Source organism: Taeniopygia guttata, chromosome 4, assembly GCF_048771995.1.
Source record: "Taeniopygia guttata chromosome 4, bTaeGut7.mat, whole genome shotgun sequence".
NCBI classification, from domain to species: domain Eukaryota; kingdom Metazoa; phylum Chordata; class Aves; order Passeriformes; family Estrildidae; genus Taeniopygia; species Taeniopygia guttata.
The window spans coordinates 59818797-59845719 of NC_133028.1; the positions used below are offsets into that span (position 1 = coordinate 59818797).

Consider the following 26923-nt stretch of genomic DNA (forward strand, 5'->3'; position numbering starts at 1 on the left):
CTAAGTCTTGAAGTCAAACTTCATGGGCAAAAAGATCCTACACAGCCTTGTAATTCAGACAAGGCTAAATAGAAAAGCATGGCTTTGACATATCATTTAAGGTTAAACATCATTTATCTCACACAGAACAACCGGAGAGACCAAGGGTTCAAAGGAACACTTGCTTATAAACAACCTACTCCACTTTGTCCCCACTGAAAAAACTGTCCAAAGCAATTGGTCTAGCATCAACACTGAATTTGACCTCAGGCTAAACCTAAGGAAACACTTGGCTATAATTTCCAGTTCTACTTTGCACTAATACTTGGTCAAACACCCCAGAATTTATAAATAAGCTTACACTTTACATTATTAATGTGTAATAAAAAATAGTCTTTAGAATACACCATCTTTATACTACATAGAAATTAATACAGCATGATTGCTCTATCAAAACAGTGAGAAATCTTGAAATTATGAAAAATATAGCTCAGATGGTTGCATTTATTGCAACATTAGTGCTTTTTTCTAATACAGTACTATTTTTGTAATTTTTTCTTTATTTTATTTGTATTCAGACCAAATGGGGATGGAAACAGAAGCAAGAGAAAAAGTTGTTTCTATTAAGGTTGCTTAATTTAACCCTTACTTACCAGGAGATTCTCCCGACAAATCTGGGGCTTGGGCTGAATCTAAAGAAGAAACCACACTGACAGCATTTGTAGGAGTACCAATAGCAGCTGTAGAAGAGGAAATGCTTGATTTCTTCGTTGGTACAACAACACTCCTAGGTGAAGATAACAAGTTAGTAAATTATACCGTATGTGAAGGCTCACACTACTCTAATACTTTTTATGTATCTAGCACTTTCATTACCATGTCCTGCAGAAGTTCCTTTGCTTCCCTACTTTCTTTTTCAATCATCTTTTGTAGGCCACCTTAACCTAAGGACACTTCACTTGTTGATGGTACACTTTTTTTTGCTACACTTTAATATCTCATCCACTTCCACAGAACCCCTGACTAAAACCACAAAGTTAGATCACCAGGACAAGGGTTCAGACACGAGGCTTTTCTTTGCACCTCTGTTTACCCAAAATCTGGCTTTAAACTTCAGGCAACTATTTACAAAAGATGTGGCAGTATTCAACTTGAAGGTGAATTATCAATACTGAAGGGTGCATTGACAGTCTTTTACTCCAGGTATTCTAATGCAGAACAGAAGACTGAAGAAGGATATACCATACCATAGCTAAAAACATCCTAATACATCTACATGCATATACAAATTCACACATCTTAAAAACACGGCTAAGGCATGAATTTAAGATATCTTGCCAATCAAGTTTTATTTATATAACAAATCAAAACATTCCTTGGAGTTAAGAGAGAACCTCCATATTTTACACAAGCTAAATGTCAGGCCTTATAGTCAGCATTAAAGACTATGTCAGAGGAAAAGATACAAAGTGACAAGTTAGGCATGGAAATTTATCTGAGACGTTACAAAGACATGTACTTATGCTATTTTGATTTCAATTAAATTGCAGTACTTCATTCTAAATACCTAAAAGGCCTTGTTAAGCATACGTTAAAGGCATTTTTAATTGCAAGTTAGCTCCATAAACATGCAAAACCCCAGCTAATGAGGTAAAGAGTACAGCTGATATATAATGTACTCCCACTGCAGCGCTTACTTTTAATTACCTGGTGTTAACCATAAGCTGAAGATCTTCAACATTCAATTTATTTAATCACATCTTTTGTTGACAGTAATACAACTACACACTGAAAGTATTCCCTTAATATCTTTATAATACTCATTTTCTAAATAAAGTAACTCAGAAACTTGACCTGAATTCAGGTGTGAGAACAACCAAAGAAGTTCTTTCTAATATTTTTAAAACAGTTCTTGCTGGAATGGGGAAAGGAGGACTGTATTTGACTCCCTTCTTCAATCACAGGATATCAAAGGATGTCACACAAGCTACACCACCTTACTGATTAAATCAGCCCTCCTCAAAGGCCAGAGTAGGCAGGCACCATACTTGGAGGCAATACATGTCATATCATTATAAGGGTGACTGCTAATGTTAACTAGTCACTAAAAAAGTAGAAGCACCAACACCTGAGCCCCAAATCAAGATATTGTGCCTAAACCATGAATTTTGCTCATATGTTCATGTCTGTTTCCCTGAAACATGAACGATGAGCTAAGAAATAGGTCATATATTTAGAGTGCTTTTAAAATTATTGTCACATTATCAATTAATTTTGCACCACACAGGTACAAGAAGGGGGTCTCTCACTCAAGATCCTGTGATATTCACTGCCTGGAAATTGCTCATACTATTCTATAACACACATTCAAACACCTGGAAGGGGTTAGGAAATTAATACAAGTTTACAGAGTACAAATGCATCCACATACAGTAAAATTTGGGACATTTTTCCAATCTTCACAATTCATCACTGAAGCCCAGGAGTATTCCTCTAGAGATTTTAAGACCTTTAACTGTACAGATATCCAGCTTAAGAAATACTAATCAATAATATTAAACCCAAAAATGTATAACTTCTCATTATAAATATATGTCTGTTCAGGTGGACTCCATAAGACCTTGGTGCATGATCTGGAGAAATTCCTTTGCACACCAAGTTACAGAAATAATCATCCATTTGCTGCTAACTAATACAGACACAATTATATTGGATATAATATATTGGATTTGGAAGAAAGTTTGGTGACAAATTTCAGTGCACATATAGATGGAAGTTGTGTACACATAGGTTATGTCTGTTCAAAAACATATCATTCATGTAAGTAATTTTAAATTTGAAGACATCAAATTACCTTGAGGGTAAAACCAAGTCCTTTAGAGAAGCTTTCTGTTTCTAGGGCTAATAGTCTATCAGAATTCTCTCAAATACATCATATCAGAATGGGTGTGTTCTCTGAATGCCTATGAATTTCCTGGTTTTACTCTCTGATTTTATTAAGAGCCCCAGGAACTACAAAACAGGTGGTATTTAAGTCATAAAGAACACGTCAGAACCACACGTTAAAAAATAAAATACATACATGGCAGAATTGTGACCAAATTCAATACTAGAAAAGACCTGTTACAGATGAAAATCAAGAAATGAACATGCTGGAAGCATTGAGAAGGCATTTTAGCAGCTCCTCACAGGGCAAGTGACAGCTCTGGAACTACACAGGAGCAAGGATGCCTGGCCTGGAGCAAGGATAGCCGCGTGCAGACAGCTGCTACCTCAACAGTGGTCATCTGCAGCCAGTAATGAGGGCAGGCAAAAAAAATCCCAATTCCAAGAGCCTTCTGGCACAACACTACAGTTTATAATTCCTTCCTGTAAACTCCTACTGACCTTCAGTGTGCTTAAGTGGAGATGCACTGAGGGAGTACTTTCAGCAAGTTGTCAGCATCCCTACAGCTACCCAAGGAGAGGCGCATTCAAGCAAACGAATTAAGACATTTTTTTTTCCCTCTGGACTGCAGAGGCAGCAGTAAATGACCAGAACAGTCCCTTCTGCCTTTTCTGATCTTTTGTCTTATCTCCTACCTTCCAAACTGTACGAGTCTGGGAATACATCTATAGCTGCTACTCTAATCTTCAGGAACTTACTTTACATGAAGTATATAAAAAAAGGAACTATATCCTAATACTCACTTCCAGTATGATTTTCAGCATCTAGCAATGGCATTCACTACAAGGAAGATACTCAGATTACCAGCACCATAAGTCTGGCATTTATTCTATTCACAGCTGTAAAGTAGAGATGCTGCTTTTTTTTTTTTTTTTTTTAATTACCCAGTATCATTCCTTTTGCTTTGATTCAAGGAATAAAAATGAATAACTACAGTTTTCACACTTTGAAATACAAGAGAACATGCTACCTTATAAACAGGACACAGGGAAATGCCTGAGTATTCCAGTGTCACCACATGCTTCGAACAAGAGACCAACTCTCAGAAATTTTTTGAGAGATACACATTGTTTACTATATACCATTGAAACAGAAGTTCTAACTTTCAGTTAAAGAATAAGTCTTCAACAAATCTACTTCATAAATTCATCATCAAAAAGGTCCTGTTGGACCTTGCACCCTTGAAAGAAAAGAGAGGCATCTCACCGTAGAGCTCAGACTAATTCTAAACAGTATTTTAGATAGTGATCTGGAACAGTCAACTGAAATTATTGCTGGTTTTCAGCCAAAATAAAATAAACAGTATGTCTGGTGAGGAAAGAAGGTCCCTTCCAAGAGTTGTGTCGATCTGATGCACACACCCAAAAAAAGTGCTGGATATTGTTCAACAGCAAGATGCAAGTAAACTCCAAATTGTGAATGTTCCTGGTCTTCTGGTCAGTTGCCATGGCCTTCTGATGCAAAAATCCTTGAATGAGGTCAAGAACCACAAACCAAAACACGCAAGTATCCTGACATACTGACTTTCTATCTGAGCACTGCTGCAGTATTGGTAATGTATTGCCACGGATGTCTTCCCTTTCAACAGGGCAACCGACCAATGTTACAGCTGCAGGATTTGTTTTAGGAGTTTCCACTTCCAGGCCTTCTTCAAAGGTATGAAAGTACAGCTCAGCAATCACATACAAATATTCATATTTACCACATACTGGAAAAGCAAACTAAGATTTTTGAAGCAAAAACATCGGTCATGTTTCTTTATTTGCATTCTGAAATTCCTACATTTTTTCCTTCCTTGATATTTTCTTTTAATATTTAGGTGGAATTGCAAATCTGTTCCAAAGAAATATTTTTCCATTAGTAACCAGTGTTCCTTTGTGTTCTTCTTTTGAAAGATTATTTAAATGCTAATATAAGAAAAATGAACACAACTGGCATAAAGAATGAGAGACAGAGGAAAACTGAGTTTAAATATGGTAGCAAATAAACTACACAGAAAACATAATGTGTTCAGCATATTATTAAATCAAGTAAATTTGCCAGAACTGTCTTAAAAATTAATGTGCTTTCAACTTCCCTTAAATAATAGAGCACTTGCTTTTAAAGAGTACACAGATAAGACAGCACTTTTTCTGTAGCTAAACTGGTGTTTTCTGAAAAATTAAGTATTGCTACATATATGAATAAAATATTCATCAACAAGCTGCTTTATATTCTATTTCCTCAGATCTACAAAAATAATATATTTTACAAAACACCTGTAATCATTATTAATTTTACCAGAATACATACATTAAGCAACCTCACTCACACAGGGGCAAGAGGCAGCATGTAGGAAAAAAGCATCAATACATTTTACTCCTTAACATTCACATCAATTAAATTATATTTCTGGGTTACACTTGTATATTAAATCATCCATTATATTAGGTTTCAACTACAGGATAAATAAAATTTTAAAACTGCACAAAAAATATGCCTAAGGTCTCTTGCAAGGAGACTTCAAGCACCATAATAACAACAAGACTTGAGCTGCCTCATTTACATGACTATATTAGATGTTTGCCTGTTTTCATTTTAAATCAAATATTTAAGGTTTAAAATAAGAATTTACAGCAGGGGAACTGATAAACATAGGCCACGCATAGTGAAAACCAGCCACCAGAAATACATCTTAGCCAGAAGGTCAGTGTGTTATTAGTCCAAATTATGCTGAAGTGTAAGGAGTCTTCACGTTGCAGACAATTATTCACTGCTGAATGAGCACAGACCACTGGGCTGAACCCTGACTTCCATCACAGACAAAGGCTTATGTAATAATGATCTATTCTGCCAAATTCCATAAGGATTTACTTATTGAACTCTTCCCTGGTTTCAGTTCACTGATTCTTCTGTTTCAATATAAAGATAGAAAATATCTACATCTCCTAAAATTTTAGCATTTTCCCAAGTATTTGCTTTTTATTAAGTTGGCAAGTCCCCATTTAATTTTAAATATATTTCAAGTATACAAACTTTCCTTGGGTGCGAGTCAAATATTCCTAATACAACATGAGGCAGCCCAAACTGATGACCTCACTGTAATTTAAAAATACTTACATGAGCTCCGATTCCTCCTAACACACAAGAATTTATGCAGATTTAATTCTCTTTTTTATATTTTCTTAGCACTGAAAAGCAATGCAGGTGACAGTTTGTCTGGACTCCTACAGGACAATGGTTTTCATTCAAAACCAAAAGAAAATAGCCTTGTTCCAGGCTACCGAAATGATGGCCACTGCAAGATTCCTGTGCAAGAGGCAAAAGATCAATTAAGAGGATCAGAGACTTATTTTTACCTCTATTTTGTTAGCCAGGAAGGCAGCCTGCCATGTCAGTGTCCTTCTATGGGCTCTGCTGTCTGTGGATAATACCATTGTCTTATGTCTCCCTTGAAATATCCAAGGAGAAAGGAAGAATAAGAGACTCTCAAAACCATGAGAGATCAGAGGATGCAGGGAGGGAAAGAGAAGATATATTAGAAAGAATACAATCAATTTTGTAAGAGAACTTTAAAATCATCTTGGCAGGGAGAAGACTTCAAATGGTTTGCCTCTTTGGTCCCTGCAGAATGTAAATTGTTGGTGTGCTGAAAAAGCTGAGCTTTCCATCACAGCACATGTCCTCTTATCTAAAGATTCCCCGTTCTCATATTCTGTCTCTACCAACACTTGGCAGATTTAATCTTGTCTAAAAATAGTTTATTCTTTTTGCATTTAAGGCCCAAATCAATGAAGTCTAAGATGTATCCATTCCATATAAAAAGGGACTTGGATGAAATTTAACTGAAATTACCACAACCAACTACTAAAGCATATGCACACCACTAACTGATAAACGAGTAAACACTGGCTAAGCCAAACTTAGCAGCTTATAGACAATGTTCCAAAAATATAAATAAGGTTATTAACATATCTGTTCTGCAAGTTGCAGATTAGCTGCAGATTTCAGCTCTAGGGTACAAGATCATGATTTAAGAACCTATATTCCTCTGAACCCTCAGCATCAGCCTCCCATAATGACAAAGTTATTGAATGTTTCCACAAAGAGCAGCAGAAGCCAGGAGAGACGAAGGTTTTATTTTAAAGCATACAGTAAAAATGGCAAGTGATAGGTTATGGATTTTATTAGACTAACTGAAAAGAAATGTAATCTCTCGTTCTATCCCAAGCTTTGGTAATTTTTTATTTCCATTTTATTTGAAATTGCTTGTATTAGTCCCCTCCTCTCTTCCTACACAATTAATAATTCCTTCCTACACAACTAATAAATAAGAAAACTGTTGGTTTAGGACGCACTGAAATCAGAACATTAATTCATGTCCCTGTGGATCTTGGGAAAAAGCCAATGCAAGTCTTGAACTTTATCATGATAAACCCCTGGCACCCACTAATCACAAGATTGTATCTTCCCATAAGATAAGGGGCGGATTTTTGGCATGGCAATGAACACATACACCTAGCTGTTTCCAAAGGCTTGCAACCTGGCAACCTTTCAGTAAGTTTTCACTCACATAGCTGTTACTGTATACTCTCCAGCTATGGCTGGGAAGTTGATAATCCTTAAGATATGAGGAGAGTTTTGATTTCTGACACAGCATTCCTGAGATAAATGCAGGTTCAGAGAGATGCTTTGAAATTCCCAGAGATACCCCACTGGTAAACTGCTACATGGGAACAACTTTTAACAAAGTGCCTTTAAAAAAAAAAAAAAAAAAAAAAAAAAAAAAAAAAAAAAAAAAACCCCACAAAAAAACCTCACAGAATTTTTGTTTGCTGTCAAACAATATATTAAATGTAAACCAGACACAGAAAAGAAGAGAGCATCCCAAAGTCTGTTTTCTCAAAAAATAAATTTCACAATGTAACTTAGAATTTTTACCTACCACAGACATGAGATCTATTATTTCCAACTCCATCCCAGTTTTTTATAAAAAGTGTGAGTTTTTTTATCCCTGGCGCAATTCCTTCCTGCTGTGGTACCTAGGTGTCATTTAACAGCATAAACTTGTATTTTAAGCAGTCTCACTACATAAAGATATAGTCACCTCCAAGTGGCCATGAAACTTGACTGTCCATTTAACTTTTAATGTTTCACACACAGTTATTTTCTCTTTTTAACTTTAGCTAGTCAGTAACATGCTGACAAAATATTTTATACTACTTCATGATCTTTTCCTCATGTATTTAGCCTCACCTACTAAACAAAAAAATCTTTGTAAAGTAATGCCCACAAGTTATTACTGTGGAGCAGCCCAGACAGCTACATACACCCTACAAAACTCCACTCTTCTCTTCAGAAGCACAGCGCTGTCCACTGCTTCAACCCATGCATCCTCTTAATTCCCCTGTATATACTCTTTCATTCAGACCATCTTGTTTTGAGTAGCAAGGCAGTAATTTGGCATCAAGGTTAAGTGAAAGAATGTTAAGAGTTGTTACAAATGGCTGGCACTTTGGAGGTGGAAACAGAAGCATCCATTGGGCAGTAGGAAAGTAAAAGGGCAGAACAGCAAGTAGTTAAACTTTTCAGTAATCGCTTTATAAAACACACCACAACTTAAGGGTTTTTTTTTGTTATTTTTTGAGTGACTTTGTAACTATACAGGAATACAGAACTGCAAGTGACAGAAGGGCTGCTATCAATGCCCAGTATTTCATTAGTGTACATGTTAGCAAATTAAATTGTACAGCTTTCTCTGATAAGGTTTTGTAGGTGTAATCTACCTGTGTCAGCCATCAGGGCTGCAGTGCCCAATTACATCCCGTCTAGTTAACCTCCTGTACACCAATTCAAATCAGCACAAGCACCACAAACCTCTCATGTCCACAATAGCTAAAAAATAATTCATAAATGCAGTAGTCATTTCTGTACCAGGTCTCCAGACAAAGGTTATCTGTGTGGCTGAAACCATGCAGCAATTCATACTAGGAATTTTACAAGAAAAAAACACTATCACAGACTAAAACATTTTGTTATTTGACATCAACTACCCACTTGTAGCACAGAGCAGTGAGAGGCCTCAAAGGAGAAGTGCCAAAAGAACTTGGGCAGCAGTGGGGAGAGAGGTGTGGCAAGTTCTAACTCAGTGTCCCCCTTCTACCAAATTCCCCCTCTGCCTCCATCCTCCTGCTCCCAGAAAAAGTCCTCCTGTTCAGCATCACAAGGAGAACACATTATTTACTTTGAGACAAGAGCAAGGCCCCAAATGCTGGCACACCCCATCTGTGTCTCATCTGGCCAGACACCACTGTCTCTTCCCCCAGCAATGATAGGGCAGCCAGTGTGAGTGGAGCAGACGCAGTGACAGCTGCACCCACACCACTGGCACCACTGCACTCCTCTCGTGGGGCAGCTGGTATTGCGAACAAGGCAGCCACAGACTGCAAAGAGCCAGAGGAAGTTTAAGAATCAACAGAGGATCAGATACTGGTATGGTAACAAGGGATCCCCTTGCACCAGAGTGACTGCAGGATTTCTGGAAATAACCAAGGTTTTTCTAGAGGCAGGAATGCAAATGTTACAGGATTCTTTCTCTTCTTTTTTTTCTTTTCTTTGCAGTTGTTAGGAATCCTGAAGAGGTAAAAGGCACTAAGTCTAGTAAAAGAAGTTTGGCTTACTATGCTTGGGAAAAGATAAGGAGCTAATGAGACTGAGACAAAAGGAACACAAAATTACTATCAGGAAAGAGTGACTTCATTCTAAAAGAAAAGAGCAGGAATTTTCCTTTTTGAATCCACTACAGCATTTGTGTACTAAGAAATGCAGAAATTTATTACAATGAAACAAAAAGCTGTTACAACAAAGCAAATCTAGCAGCTTAGGGATAATATCTGCCCAACAAATAACAAAAAGAGTTAAAGTAGGTCTTTGGCACCAGAAGGTAGAAGACACATCTATTTTCCTAAGTGAATATGGGAATATTCTCTGGGCGAAAGGACACCTAGATGATTATTCCATTGCTTTTGAGCCATTTGTAACTATTAGTAAGCTGGTATTCTTTTGCAGGCCCACAATCACAGAGACTAGATACAACATTGTGATGAATACACCTGCTTATCTACATATCATTATTTTAAGGTATTTAATGTCTGGGGGTTTTTTTGAGTTCTTTAAAGCCAACTAAATATGCACAGCAGTCCTCATCTGCCAGCGCTACATTTAGTAGTTCTGACGAACCGTGGGCTTTCCTGTTCTTTACTAATATCTTTAGTAAAATCACATTTTTAAGTATTTCAGATGTTACATTACCTGTCAAAGGAATGGAACTGCACAGGGTGCTCAGCAGCTCCGTCACCAAGAACTCCAAGGAAGGTTGGTGGCAGAAGAGCAGCATCCACTGCTGTCCCATCAGCTGGTGTGCTCACCAGGCTTCTCAAGATGTCCTTCACATTGACATTTTTTGCAGCTGGCACAGAAGCCACAGATTTTCTCTCTTCAGCTCCTGTCTCACTTCCGCCCTCCTGAGATTTATTGACTTCTAATGAAAGTGTGCACAGGACTTCACTGACTGCATCTGGGCCTGCACTAACACTCACAGGTCCTGCTTCAGCAGCACCACCTGAACTGTTTGTTTGTGCTAGAGTTGCTTCCTCCCCAAGACCAGAATCCCTTCTTTGCATAGATGCTGTATTTTCTGGATCTTCAGTAGAGACTGAAGCACCAAGAGCAGCAGACGGCTTTTCCACAACTGTTCATACCAAAAGAACAGAAAACATATTTTAAGGTTATTATTAATGGAGAAGCATTCACAACATTTGTCCTAAAGAAGATTTCTAAAGCATTTTAAGCAAAGTTATTTAATTTAGCAAAATAATTAACAGTTCACCTGCAGCAGGAGTCTCATTATTTTCATTTTCTGATTCCTTGAGTGACTGGCTTTGGTTTGGTGGTTGTCTTTCATTCTGGGGTTCCAGTATATCTCTGTATTTCGAAACCATGAGTACAGAAATAAAATACACAACAGCCAAAGCCAAAAACTGAGCCTGTTTACTATCCTCCTGTAAAAAGTAGACACACACAGATTTTACCATTACAATTTCAGCAGCATGTTTATTTTTTCCTGAAGTATGCCCAGCACTACCATAAACGTACCAAGAGGAAGTTTCAAATTAGTGTAGGGTCTAGAGTCCCCTTTACTCACAGGTGTTTCTTCTGCTACATTTCCTCAAAAATGCCAAGATATTAACAGCATTTGTAAGGCAAGCATACTCTACATAACTGGAACAAATTAATGAAGGAAAAGGAGCAAATTCCAGAACAAGTGTTAAGGTTTTATTTCATTATCAGACAGTCTAGATGGATGTAACCTACTATATATAATTTAAATAAGAATTTACTAATATGCATTTGCATCACAGCTGTAACTTTATGAAGAGACTTTAGGAAAACCTTGAAAACAAATCTTAATATGAACTATGCCAGGTTCCTCCCCAGAGTACTCAGTCGCTCCTAGTGAAACAAAGGGAAAACTGTTAAGATTTAGCCTAAGTCTGTCCCTTCTGGCTACCAAAGGAAAAAAAAAATCTTCATACACTTTTGGGTCACAAAAGAATAGAGTATTTGGATCCTCACTGACTAATCAGTAAAAAATGAGTGTTTGGAGATTTTCACCCCTCATTCACATCAGGGCTCAGATAACATTCAATTTTGTCCTCTGAGCAGTTCAAGACACTAAGTTACACGATAAAGCTCATTCTATCATGATTGTAGTGTCCATCAAAGCTCCTTATCCCTTGAAGGGCTCTTTACTAAGTCATTCTGGGAGCTATGAGATATGAGTTTATGAGGAACTTTCTATTAAGAACAGGTAACATAGGTGGATCCTACCTGTTGCACTGAAAAAACAACCTATCTTCCCCTCAGCTTGACTGAAAACCTTAACTTTCATAGAATAACCACAGTGTGAGATTGAGGAAAACCACCTGCAATGGTAAGGATTATAAAGAATTTTCTTGCAAGATTAATACTATGACCATTTCTAACTGTACTTAATAAAATGGTGATCCAGTGAATTAGAACCAACCCTTCCTTATTTTTTCAGCTATGTTTGGAGAACTGTTTGAAATAAAGCTCATGTAACCATGTAAGTACTGCTGCTGGTAGGTAAGTGGATTCCATCAGAGCTCCTGTTGTAGAACTCATAGATTCAAATTATGCCACTCCTGATTCTCAGTGCTGAATACAGTGTAAGAAACTGCATGCAATTAAAATATTTAGATGCAAATGTGAACATCTCAGACAAAAATTATTCCCAATCAGATTTCTAAGTCTGTTTTTCCCACACAGCTCAACACCTTAGCCAAAAAGCAGAGCTACTGCACCATTTTATATTTTTTTGGGAAACAGAGAGGCTAATGGATTAGATATGCAAAAAAGCAGAGCTTGTGGGTGGGTGTTGTTTTGGTAGTTTGTTTTAAAGAAAAATGTGCTTGAAAGAATCTTTAGGATTACTTTAATTGCCATCAATATGAAAGAGTTACTTCCTGTTGCTCTCTTGCACATTGATACTGATGTAAGGGTTGAAAGAAGCTTGCTTCTATTAATAATTACTGTAAAGGTAAAATTCAAAATCCTTCACTTCTCTGGACAGAAAGAAACAGTTACTGTATAAATCATTACACTTACTAAACAGTCCAATTATTGTAAACTAAGTTGTGGTGTCCAGGCTTGCGGCCACCAATTACTCACAGCCATTATAGCTGCTGTATTTGCTTACAGAGGTGTTTTTTTTAAGCAATCAACCTCAATTTCCTCAATATCAGCTATAAAGATGTTGACGCAGGGCAAAGATATTTTTAATCAATTCAAGACTAAAAACATGTGCTTACTTACAGCACAGACACACAAATTGGTTCCTCTGAGGGGAAGTAAAGGAATTAGAAATTACCTCTAATTTCTAATTAGCTAGAAGAATGTGACTTCTTTAAAATGTACAAACAAGTTTATGATAAATAAACAGCTTGTCTATGTACATATTTGTACTAAACACAATATAATTAATATACAACAGGCAGAATTCCACATAATTAATTCTTAGGAACACAAAGAGCCAGATCAGGAGACAGCTGGGTTTCACCTGTCCCTCTTTCCAATCCCAAACACTACAACAGCTGCAGAGTATTGCGAGTTCCTAATTGCTGTGAGCAGTATTCCCTTTTTGCATATCCAATTTAGCCAAACTCTCTAACACAGAGGAAGCATTCAGCAGATATAAGCAGAAATGCAGCTACAAAGAAAAGAACATTATTTACTTACTATATCTCTGAACACTACTGCTCGGAGGCGATTAATATCCATATCCTGCAGAAGTCTGTCATGGTCCCGTATTGGAGAAATGCCACCAGTCACAATGTCCACTGGACTCTATTAAAAAAAAAAAAAAAAAACAAAAAACAATTGTTTAAGATCCTGTGTTTAAAAGCATTCTACCAAAAATCAATAAGTGTGAGTAATCATCTACTGTGTGTTGTACTGTCATAACTAGAGCAGAAAGATCAGATATGCATTTCATCTTTAAAGGAGAAAAAATCTGGCCATTTCTTGTGACAGATTTAATTTCCAGTGTTTGTATCACCCCACTTGAGATCTGTTAAAATATCAGTGGTGCAGGTACAAATTTAAAAACTTATCCCTCTGTACAGACTAATCATTATCTACTTCTATGTTTCTGAACATGGTCTTAAACTTGCCTTTGCTGCAGACTTTCCTGATCCTATAAAGCCTTGCACTGCTTTTTGGTTCTTCCCAGTTTCTCCAATAGGTTTCATCTGTGCATGCTGCTGACACTCCAAGCAATTTCTTACTGCTACTGCACATACTTGAAGGGAAAAGAAACGTTAAGAGTTATTCTGAGAAGCAGTATTGTTCTGTATTCCCTTACAGAAATGTATAACATAATTCTGTTTACCACTTAAAACTAAAAAGTTGACACACATCAGTAAAATACTTTGCTTCCGCAAGTTTTAGACAGTTGCAAACCAATGTTCAAAATTCTTTAATAATTAACAACTAATAATGAATGCTAAACTATTACAACATATGTGCTATATCTAATGCATACTTCAAAGTGAGTAATTTTTAAAGTGAGTAATTTTACCATGCATACAACCAGGGTGGGTAGGATGAAGACAGCTAAGTTTCACAGATTTGCCAGGGAGAAGACAAGTGATACACCAGTGAAACAAATGGGAACATTTGCTTCATAATACTCTGTTACTTTTGGACTAAATGTTCTGAAGTTACACAACTGGTTTGGTTTTATTTTAGCTGCACATTTTTGCCTTGTTTCATCTTCTAATATTTATTTTCAAAGGAAAAAAGAACTACCCCACCTCTATACTTGTTTGCATCCCATAAATCTTGTTCTACCTGCACAAAGTTTTAATTGCCTAGAAAGGGAGAGGAAGGCTAGTTACTGTTGAGGCTCTGAGCTGCTCTGGCGCTCATGCAAATCAAACTTTTCATTACAAAGAGTCTTACAGCATGCAACTAAGCACAAATTCTCTCCTCCTGTATTAACTACCTGGACCCTGCTATGATTTCCTAAGTTCTCATTTTCAGAATATTTGTTATTTTTTTAGGTAACTGACCATTTTCTTTCAATCCAATTTGAAGCAAGCATACTGTAATAATTTGATACAATTATTGCCCAATTTGAACCCTTCAGAAATTTACACTTCTAGTTTTCATACCTTCAAGTGTTAAATCTCTTATCTAAGTATTGCAAACTGCTATATTCTCAGTCTTAATTATTTGGGGAATTTTGGCAAAAGAAATATCCTCATGGATAAAATGAAAACAGGCTACCAAACTTAATTTATATTATTTAAACATTTAGAGAGGAATATGTATCTATGTATTGTAGAATACAGTAAAACTGTAGAAGATCTTAATGTTTGATTACATTTAATCTTGATTTAACAAAACAATGAACAGGAACAAAAATAAAGCTAACAGCTGCTAACTGCTTAGTAACTGCAAGCTCCTATGCTCATTAGGTGGCCTTATTTGCTTACCCAGACGAAGACATTGTCGCAGAATTCCTCCAGATGACATATTTTTCTCAGACTCAATTTCAGTGAAACCAAGAGAGCTTGCAAAAATTAGTACATCCACAAGGTTGATTAATCTCTGGAGAAATGTTAAAGATGCTTCTACTGAAAGTCCTTGAGTTGGCTCAATATTCTCCAATTCATGCTACACAGAGAAAAATTGAAAGCAACATTTACTTCTTCCCAAAAATAATATTCCTGCATGCTAAATGAAGAAAAGTGTGTGTTGGAAGTCCACTATCAGTCACATTCAAAAGTAATAATTACTCATATTCCAGGAATTAGTATTAGAATTAATCCCATTCCAGACCACCGTGGGGCAACAAAAGCAGGAAATTTTTTTATGTCTTCAGGCAAAGAAGGCAAGCACCTAATTTATCGTAGGGAAAAGTGTGGAGGGAGCAAAGGGAGAAAAGAGACGCCTGTGGAAACACCCCACATGCATTTCCATTTCCCAAAAGAACAGATATAATAAGTAATACATTCCATAAAGAAAGGCATCCTCCCACAAGTGAGGAATTTTTAAATAAAAACGGGATTTCTTACAGTAGCAGATGTGGCAGCAGAAAGCAATGGCAAGATACCACCACAAGCCATGATCATGTTGTCCATCACTTGAGAGATGAGGTGGATTGTGTTGTGCACAAACACCACATTGTCACTGCTATTCACAAAGTCCATCACAGTTTTTGTAGAATGGCTGTCCAAAATTTAAAAAAAAAAAAAAAAAAAAAAAAAAACCCATTCAGAATAGAGCTTTATTTTGGGGGTATTTTAAAATATTTGTGTTTTTGCAAAACTAAAATGTCTGGTTTTAGTCAACTTAGCAGTGGGGAAGCAAAGTTGACCCTTGTCAACTGATGCATCTCAATCTAAACCTAAGATCACAGGTTGCTAAAAATATCAAGATGATTGCTAATCCTCATTTGTATAAAGATACATTATAGGCTGGTCTATGACTGCTTGCTAGCAAAAGTCATTGTATCAGGAAACAGAATAAAGTCTCCTGGAATAGTGAACTAGATTTGAACTTAAATCTTTGGAAAACTAAAGCAAATTCTAAGGATTTCTCAGAGAAATTAAAAACCAACAAAGCACAAAAACTTAGACAAAAACTTCCCAAAACAGAGGCTAAAACAGAAATATATTTCAGCTATATCTATAGATAGGTTAGCTTAAACATATCCTAAAAATTACAGTCAGACAAAAACTCAGTTCAGTTTAAATTGTTTGAATCACTTACCTACACTATTTCTTTATCCTGACACTCCTTATTACCAGGTCAGAACACCTATACAGTTCAATTTAAATTCAACATTCACAACTACAAGTTAACAATGGACCCTCTTATTTCAGTTATTAAACCTTAAAATTAAATTGCAGGATTACTGCTGTTTTCAAAGATCTTCATTATTACATTCCAGATCCCTGCTAGAAGCTAATCTTACAATTAACATCTCTGGGTTCACAGAACCCTATCAAAGAAACAGTGTGTGTAAATGCAGAAGCAAGACATACTATTTTGCATATATTATCTTTCTTATTCACATTTAGATAAGAAGACACAGGCACTTAAATACATTAGGAAAATTAAAATCTTAGTTGAATAAAAATCAACAGCAAAACTGCCACTGACTTATATGTAGCCAGGATTTCAGTCCATATCTGTGTACAGGCCCTGAACCAATATACAGGTATGTCTGTAAAGAGTTTGGAAAAAAAAAAAAATCTGAGAATCATTTGGTGTAGGTCAAAAAATAAGTCAGCTATTGAATAATGAATAAAACACCAGATGTCCATGAGTCTAAGTCAATGAACCCCTTATAATTGAACCCAGTCTGGATCATTCCACATAAAGCAGAGGATGTACCTTCTCCACATCTGAATATCTGTTTCTATGGAGAAGAGCAGGTCTGTGAGCAGGCGCTGGTGCATCAGTGACCACTTGAACTCGGGAATACGGAACACAGCTGACCTAGCGTCCCTCCTCTGCCCATCTGATGGAGCAGCCAGCTCCTGTCCTAAGGAAACCTGCTGCCTTGAGAGCTGAATGCACTGTTTGCAGACAAAAAAGAAAACAAAACACAAAACCCACACTCTGGTTATTAGTTCTCGTGGCACACACTGAAATGCATTTAACAGACTTGAGATTTTGGATATTCAACAAGTCCAGACTGCGTACATGATTCCAAATAAAGCTAAAACTATTATACAAATGCTATTTCATGGATATACCAAAACTATGAACTAGGCTACAGCTGCACTACCACACCTGCCAGTCTAGGTATTCACAAGCAGCCACCCAACCTTACCAGGGGGGGTGAATATGTTGCTGTAGACAGAGGTTTTCCTCCTTTAAGGAAGAATGGTGCAGATTGAAGAGCATCCATTAGGAAGTATCTCTGCAGAAGGGAAGTACTCAGAGACATGACTATTTAACCATTAAAAGCTGGATTAGAAACTAAAGACTAGAGGCTGGAGCACTGCAGCCCAGTCTTAATTTATACTTGTACAAAAAAGGTAGGATGACATGATGTAGTGACAAACCTATGTCCTAGCCAAATACTCAGTTTATATCAGCATCATATGAGGATGTACAAAAATCTTGGAGAATTCTCAGTACACAAATTATAAGAATAGTGACTATTTTAAGCCAGGGTTAAAAGTCTTTTATAGATAACACAAAAAATCACACGTATTATAATCCCCAGAATGTTCAGGTATGTTTTCTCAAAAAAATTCATTATAAAAAAACTTCCTTTGATTTTTAAGCTAGACATGGACAGGTAGAATTTACCTCAGGCATGGATCTGGGAGGCAAAGGTGCTTCTAGACATGTGTTAGCTTTCAACTCCAGTCTTTCTGTATCTGATGCAACACTGGAAACATCAAGCTTGGCAATTCTTTTGTCAGAGGCTCCCGCAGGCTCTGCCATATGTGCATTTATGTTTTCCACAGTTGTTTTGGTTTTACTGGTAACTACATTTCCTTCCTTCAGCTTCTTTTTTCCTGCTGAATCTGGCTGAGTTACTACTTCTGGAACTGCAGAACTCACTGTCTCTGGCAAAGTCAGTTCTTGTCCCTTCTCATCCACACCTTCAGTACCCTCAGATTTTAAAAGCCCAGTTTCAGGTTGCTTCTCTGTTGTTTCTTCTTGCTTTGTCACTTCGCTTGCATTAGGGCAACATTCCTTGTTCCTTACTGCAAGCTCTTCTGAAGGCAAAGGCAAACTACTTTCATCTTTCAAATCAACAAAGCCATCTTCATCTTCCACCTCTACTGCTGATTTTTGCAGTTTTTCTGGACTTGTAGGAGTTCCTCCTTCCACAGGAGTTTGCACAGGTAAAGAAGCAGCAGTGACAGCAACTGTTTCTTCCACAAGCTCATCAGCTTTACTAGAATCTTCAATTGCTTCAGCTATTCCAGTACTGATTTCTGAGACACTGAGCTTTACTGTTTCTGATTCTGCGGAAAATTCCACACAAGGCACTGCTTTTAAATCCTCTGTAGTACCCATATCCTCCCCCTCTAATTCCTCCTTACGATTAGACACTGAATGAGTTTGTTTGCCACCATCTGATGAGTTTTCTTTTTCTTTTTTTTCTGTTCTGCACTCTGTATCACCATCAGTAATGCACGAAGGAGCATCAGCATTTTCTTTTAACTCCAAAGACTGTTGTTTTCCCTTGGTTTCAGCTTCTTTGCTAATCCCAGAGATTGTTCTAATTGGAGTTAAAGAACTTACGCCACTCCCTTCACCTCCTTTCTCTTGGAACTCCTTGTACATTTGGGAAAGACTCTCTTTATGCATTTCGAAAGTTACCTAAAAGAACAGAGTTCAAAGGATGAATGATGACTGTTTTCTTGGGAAAAAAAATAAAAAGAAAAACAAAATCAATGCTCAAATCACAAATTTATATTGGATCTGTCCTTTTCATTAAAAAATCTGCACATTAGATTATCACTTTAACTGACAGCAAGTTTTTCTTACATGTGCCTGGTTTTCCTAGCTAAAAGGAAGAAAGAAAAGTAAAGCCACTGTCAAAAAACACCCCAACTAACCTGATCTAAAGGACATCCTAAGCATAAGATCCACAGAATTACTATATTTGAAAACCTCAAATTTTTTTGTGAAGGGGAAGGCTGTGACATGTAGCAGATCTTTCACATCTTTTTAGCACCTTTAGTATGCTCAAAAATCCACAAAGATGCATAAGCTTTTGAAAATTTACACTAAAAAGTACAATGCCACAAAGTCAGAGCAGAGAGAAGCACCTAACAAAGCCAGAATCCTGTGGCTCCCCAAATGATACCTAAAGTTCCCCAGAGGACATTTCCTTTGGTGAATGCTATTCACCCCATCTCAGTCTGAGAAAAGCTACACAAACTGATTAAAGTGAAAAGACTTCTCTACTCCTTAACTGAAAATATTATTGTTGTTTCTAGGTATTTTTAAAAAATTCAGACAGAAAAATTCTTTATAAACACACTAATAAAACTAATTGGCCCAAATAAATAGCTGTGTTTTAAAAATAAAATATCACTGGCCTAACTTAAGTTTTTATTACCCTGTTATTCAATTTAGTTTATCCATACCTTCTAATTTAGGATTTAGATTTATGTTCCATAACACAGGTGTTTATTTATCTGTAAGCTCAGTTCTCAAAATTTTTCCAACATAAACTCCACCTGAGGGTTGGTTTTTTAAAATAATTTTCTGTATAATAAACAGTTTCCATAGGCAAAGTAGAGCAGTGCATTCCACTAAATTTACAAACACACATTTCCTTATTCTCTTACATACTTGGCTCATTCATTTGAATCTCATCTAAAAATTCCGTTTACATGGTATTCAAAGTGATGCTTAGTCAGTAGGAATATTTTCCCTTAAGATGACAAAGAAGAGTCAAAAAATAACTTTTCAGATTAAAAATCTACTAGAAATTACAGTTAAAAAATCAGAGATAAAGACAGAGCAAAGACAAATTATTTTTGGCAGGCTGTGATATCAATATTTAGCATTTTAACATACTATTTTCTCCATCAATCAAGTATATTCAAGCACTGCAGGAGCAATGCACTATTTTAACATGACCTGAAGCATATTATTCATTCAAGTTGATTTAATTGAAAATTTAGTGTCGAATGTCTCATTCTATTTTTATTTTTTTAAAGAGTCTTCACATACTAGTTTTCATTCAGTTATGCACAAAAAAAAGTGTGAATCATTACAACTGATTAAAAGTTCCTTCATTCACAATGGAGACATAAATTATTTGATTCTAGGGTTTTACTAAAAAGAGGGGGGCATTATGACTTTGGAAATACTTTCTTAATTGTACCACAATCAGAATGTCAAAGGCAACACAAAATAGATTACGCTAGTAAGCTGTCCCTTGCACTTTTCACTTATTTTCCAAAATATAATTAGGCAAAGCTGCTACTTCAGGTCTAATCACTATTTTTCTGAAGAAGGAATCTTAACAACTTGAACTTCTCTCCTGCTAACCTTCCCTCTTCTCTCTCTCCGTTTTGCTTCCTCCATTTCCAAAACTACCAAAAAGCTTTGTTCCAGCAAGGACTAAAAAGACATTTAACAAATTAAAATGGCATTGTTTGATTTCAGCAAATTTACATGTACTTTTCAGAAAGCATATTGCCCCACAATATTTAACAGTGTGAACATCTGTATTTTTGTGCATTATTCCAGTGTAAATTTCATTAAAGTCATTTGTAGGAGTAAAAGCTACCAAGTCTATAGCTTCTCACTTTCCATTAACACAGTCTGTAGGGCTGCCAATTACTTTTGGAGAAATGGGCAGTCAGAAGTATCTCAGTTGGTGCAACCTGAGACCTACTCTTTCACTACGTTGCTTTTTGCTAGTGTGCTACCAAGCCCCATCTCCTTAACAAAAATCTATTGCAGCTTCAGATTTTTCCTTACCAGCCAAATTGATCATCTGGTTCACAGCCTTAAATCAACCTTCCTTGAAAATAAGTCAAAATCTGATCTCCGTAAGTCAGGACTGCGAGCTTGCTTTTACTCTCCTCCCTCCCCTCAGAATCCTGAACTCCACCATCTTATGGTCACTGCAGCCAAGGCTGCCTCTGACCTCCACATTTCCAACCAGGTATGGTCAACATTTAAAAACACAATGTATGGTACAGGGCTGCAATACCATTTCACAACCAATTTCATCTTAAACCCGGAACAGCCAATGCTTTGGAAGACAACACAGCGCAATACTGAAAATGAAACTGTGCACTGTGGGATTTGTAATTGCTACTAAAAAGAAATAGAAACAAAGACCAGCAAGAAGGTCAATACTGACAACTTGTCCTCACAGATGGGAAATGTAAACTTATGGGCAAATAAATCGAAGCAAAATCTGATAAGAATCTACACTAATTTCAGAACAATGCAAACAACTGTAAGGAGAGAAACACTGGTGAAGAAAATTAGGCAGTACAGAACTAAAGGAAGACATCACTCTCCAAAAAAAAATCCAAAATCCCCTCAACGAGAATAGCAATTTCTACTTTGACCATCAACATCAACAAGAATTCATGTTACAACGTACTAAATACTGTCCTTTAAATAAAACTCAAATTAAAATACCAAGGCACAGAATTAGAGAGACCACATGAAACAGTATTTTTCTAACATCCATTTTGAGTCTGGGGGTTTCTTATATAACAAAAGGATAGAAATTTCAGAAATTCTGCTTTGTAAAATCCAACTTTCCAGCAAGGCTGTATAAACACTTCTGATCACTATATCAATCTGTAATTTGGTTTGACAGGAAACCAAGAAATTGTGATACTACAACAGAGGCACTAGACAATTCTTCCCCCGCAACTTCTACTGCATGATGTGGCATTTATGAAGGACACAAGTACACAAAGCCAAACTACATACAAAACAAAACACCTAAGGTTAACAAAATCAGTACCAACAAAAATGCAAAATGAAGAAGTTATGATTACTAAAAGCAAGAGCACAGAGTACATGAAGGTATTAAAGATTAAACATTAGGATCCGCATGCAAAAATTTACAAGACAACTGCTACCTTGAAGAATCTTAAATATACATATGTAATTTTTTATTTTCCTTAAGGCATTTGCAACTGTAAAGCTGACAATACAAAATTAATTACCAGAAATTGTTCTAAATTAGTGAGCTAAAAGGCCAATCATTAATCTTCACCATCATTTGATGGCTAATCCATAGCAGTCTGCAATGCTTGGAAGGCATGTCTACGCACCACCAATTGAAGACACTTGTGAGCTAAGAACTGCAACATTTGCCTCTGCCATTAATTTTAACTTAATTTGACATCCAACATTTACTAATTGCCAAGGAGAAAAATTAGCATACAGCAATGAGAGAGGGTAAGATGATTGACATTTGCATTACAGGACTTAGAGAAAATATTTTAACTATACATTAAGATTTTTGCCTTTTTTTTCCATTTTCAGGTGGGTAATTTCATAGAGTACAGAGAGAAAATGAATATCTTGCCAGACAGGTGAGACAATTCCTTACAGAGTCTGCTCAGTGCAAACCAGCTCCTGCACTGGTTTAAATAAATTCTTCATAATAAATGAATAAACTCTTCATAATTCCAAAAAGTATCACAACTTTTTAAATCTTAACTAGGATTTTATTGACCTTCTTTTTCCACTTCTTTTCTACAAACACTAACTGTTTCAAAAGTGTAATCCAATCTACAAACACAAATAAGGAGACACCACTATCAGAGATATCAAAACTAATTTTCTACTCAGCACAGCAAAAGATACAAAGGCATTGTGTGTACCATGCAGCAAGTTACAGTCTGTAACCCACTGACTTAAGGAATCTATAGGCTGTTTCTGAGTGGTTCACAGATGAAAGCTAAGCAAAGCAAGTTAAAATACACTTTGCAGGATAAGAGGTTTCTAAAGGAGTCTAAATTTCCACCAGAAACACATTCAGTGATGTACAAGGTGGGAGGAAACCACTGTTCCAAGATGGTTTCATGTTCCTGTATCTTGCATTTTCACCTAAGTAGCAAGAGTTCTGCCTTTTTTTTTTTTTACTCACCTTGAGAAAAAAAATAATTTCTCAAATAAGAAAGCAAGTACTAGTCAATATAATTCATAAAAGTCTGATTTTCTGAGGGAGAATTTTATGCATGTCGACAGCATTTTACTTCAAATCAAGTCAAGGTATAGCTTACTGTTACATCATCACATAATAATAAATTCAAATTGCATACCAAACATGTATTAGCTCATTCTCACTAAGGAAATTATTGCTTTTAATGAGTTTAAATAGCAAGACATGAGCACACACAATCATCTCAAGGTATGTATTTTCTCACTATCTCAATCCCTGCCACCATTCCAACAGTTCAAGGGACTGTCAAACCCTATCGCATTCACATTTGATATTTAGCTATTAACAAAAAAAATCTGTAACTAAATTCAGCATTTATCACCCCATTGTTGCAATGCCCAGTGACAGGTTTTATGCACTGCTCACCTCTGCCATGCTTTTCCAGTATCTCCATATATTGCTGGTAGCCCTACAGCAAAGACTCCACATCCATCATTTCAGACAATGGCCAGGAGACCTAATTCAGGCCCCACAATGTGAACAGAGGAGGATTGCTTTACAATGGAGGAGGATTGCTTCAAACTGCAGCAACAGCAAAGAAAACCACTAACAATTCTTAAGGCTGCAGACACACGACTCATCTTCTCTGATTTTTTTATACCAAGTAATAGAGATGAGAATCCTCTCTCTCCTCAAGTCTTCTTTACTTAGGAAGACTATTTCAGAGTTACTTGCCTATTCATACACCAGATCTCTCTGCTGCTAATGTTTCCGTAATTCTTTGTTTTGAGAGCTCTGGCACTTAGTAGTAAATCTCTGTTACACTCTTCTTTTAAGGCTTCTCTGCAGTTTTATAAATTCTCAATTTACCTTGCTCCCTTCTATAGTATCCCCATTTCTTTCAGTTTGGATTAGTCAAATGTTAGTATCCTGCAGCTTTACTCATGACATTGCACTCCCTCAAACCAAGTGAATAATGAGATGGAGGACCCCATTAACCATACATACTGCATGTGTAAGAGCCCATCACTGGTACACATCTCTGCCTGCTGAACAATGAAAATACTTTCTTCTCCCTCCAGACATTGATTAGAAAAGCCTTCCCACACATCTACTACAAAAGAAGCTGTAAAAAGGAAACACCTCATAAAGGTGAGGGACTGCATCATCACAACACATTTTAGGGGTGCACAGCTCTAAAGGAGGCTGCACATTTCAGTCTCCGAGCTCCTTCTGCTCTCCATAACTCAGGTGACAAGCTGTGAATAATTTCTATGCAGAATAAGTAACATTTATTAAAAATAACTATTTACACCATTAGAATGAACATAATATTGAATTATTTCAAGGGTACTTCCAGCTTTGTTTCATTGACATATCAGGCATGGCACAAGTGACAACCAAAAACCGTCAGCAGTACAACAACCCTCTGGGCCAGGTACCTCTGCTTCCCCTCAGGGCAATGCAGATACACTTTGCAGAGGACTGAAGAACACCTGAAGCCTTCAAATTTCCCTGGAGCTGAGGGAAATTTGCCCTCATGACAGGGATAAAAAACAGACAAAAGCATCCTAAGCAAATCCTGGATGCCGACAGGATTTGGATTCCAGATTCCGATGGCCTCTTACCCTCTAAAACTACTGAGCCACGTTCACTTCTCTGCAAATTAGTTTTTGAATTACCACCATATATTAACTCCTCCACTATCCAATCTCTGCAGCTTTTGCTAGTTTTCCCTCATCTGGCAGTGATGAAAATCTGGCAAACATAGCACACACATAAATGCTCTGGGGTTTTTTTTCTCCTCCCTTAAATTAAACAAGCAGGGCACAAAAGAATATGCAAATTTACTTAACAGTCACAATGTTTATTACAAGTGTACTTTAGACTGAAAACTGAAAATTAGTTAGAAATACACTGTACTGTAAGGTCCCACTATTAACATTTTAAAATTATACTTCTCATTCAGATCAATGAGTAAAATTCTTCCACTTCAACAGAAACAGAACTGCAGCTTATACATATTAACATCTCTGACTCCTACTCACTGAAAATTTCTTGAGCTACTAAAAATTAAAAATAAATATCATTCTTCACCTGAATATATTTTCTTTAGCAGAAAAGGTAACATGAATCAACTTTTAAGTAGTAAAATATATGTAAGGGCCTGAAATAAGCAGATGTTAGTCTTCCCAGTTTAAAACATTCAGATAATTTAGGAGCATATTGCGCTGTGTAAATAATTTTATTCTTTTAAAACTTGGAAAAGCTGAAAGGTTAAAAAGGGAAGTTGCCTACCATTCTTTACTTGTTTCCTATTATTAACCCCCAAATCATTGGTCCTTTGTAAAAGTAACAGGACTAGACAGATAAAAATCTAAGACTGAGTTAGCACGGTTGCAATGTTTCAAAAGCATAAGTTCTTGGATGCTTTCATAAATTCAACACTGGCCAGTCAGAACAAACTGGAGCTGTGATTATTTTTCCAATATTTTCATTGAACTAGAAGCAACAGATTAAACATCTTTGTATACAATGGTTTAATATCTAGAAAGCATTAAAAATAATATGGAAATTAACAAAATACATGAGTAATACTAAGAAATTTGGCTTTTAAAAGGTTGCACACAGCTACACACCTTCTAAATTCTCAGTGCAAGGAAGCCAATGCAGTGCAATTATGCTGGAAAAGCCACTGCTGCTTATAAAACGCTGTGCAGCTGTTGGAGGAGAGGGTTACAGTGACAAACAGCTTCCCTGCTACAAAGGTGGCAGGAAATCTATCAAACTGGACAATAAAATTGCAATTGAGTTTCTTTGGCTTTTTATAGCAGCTGCATGTATCTTGATGTGTAGCTCTGCAAAACCTATCCAATTGTGTAACACTGGTCCTTTATGTACTTGTTCTTTATCATAGAATGGTGTTATAAATTAGTGGCACGAACGGCACAGAGGGCTGTAAAAAGGAAAAATAAGCAGTAACCCAATACAATTAGAGATGAAATAGGAAAAATCCAAACTGGCTATTCTCTTAGCAATGTTAAGGAAATATTTCTGTTCCCATAATTCCCACATTACTTTGAAAGTGTGCAAGAAATCAAAAACATCTGAGATGCACTCAGCATGGAACAATTTGCCCACTGAATTATGTCTACTCCAGGTTATATGTGAATCTCTATGAATCTCAATAGTGGTAAAACAGGATACAGGAATATTTAAAATAAGTGAAATTAAGAAGATTAAATAATCATTATAATTATCTGTTTATAAGTACATTTTTCAAGAGCTTTTTTGTGATTTATCCTAATTTATGTTTATGTAGTTAAGAGGCAGCTCTGAAGAATCATCTAGTTTTATATGGCTAGTTGCATGAATTGTATGTATTACTTACAAAAAAAGTTCAAATGGAAAACTGCATAATAAAGGTGAAATTTTAAAATCTTGATAATGGCACTATCATTCATATCAATATTATCAAGTTCGTTTCTGGCTGCTTTTGCTGTTTAAACATTCGCATTTAGGCTTCTGGAACTAGTATTAGTACTGCTGTCCAAACAAACTGAATTCCTTTATGAGTCGTTCAATATTCCACCACCACACCCTGACCACACTCACACACTTCCAAACTTGCCATCATTCAACTTCTTCTGAAATGGGCTGGAAGAACAGATAGATATTATACATTGACCAGAAAGTCAACAAAATTAGACTTGGGAAAACTTACAGGAAGCTACTCCTGCAACCAAGGACACCTCTCTATCACAGCATGCCAGGAACCAAAAATGAGAAACACAGACTGAAGC

The 26923-nt window shown here is 36.5% G+C and overlaps 1 protein-coding gene across 5 annotated transcripts in view; it reads right to left on the reverse strand.

Moving 5' to 3' along the window:
- Positions 1-26923, reverse strand: part of LRBA (LPS responsive beige-like anchor protein) — a 368276-nt gene that overhangs the window by 278932 nt on the left and 62421 nt on the right. For 4 of the 5 annotated variants that reach the window (XM_072928718.1, XM_072928719.1, XM_030270329.4 and 1 more), the window contains exons 23-31: positions 17816-18841; positions 16889-17073; positions 15565-15718; positions 14983-15163; positions 13657-13784; positions 13223-13330; positions 10794-10965; positions 10217-10655; positions 633-766 (exon numbers count right to left, since the gene is read on the reverse strand). In XM_072928718.1, the coding sequence (XP_072784819.1) occupies positions 633-766; positions 10217-10655; positions 10794-10965; positions 13223-13330; positions 13657-13784; positions 14983-15163; positions 15565-15718; positions 16889-17073; positions 17816-18841 (2527 nt within the window). Of the gene's footprint in view, positions 1-632; positions 767-10216; positions 10656-10793; positions 10966-13222; positions 13331-13656; positions 13785-14298; positions 14356-14982; positions 15164-15564; positions 15719-16888; positions 17074-17815; positions 18842-26923 lie in introns of those variants that run through there. The other variant, XM_030270332.4, reaches the window with a different exon arrangement.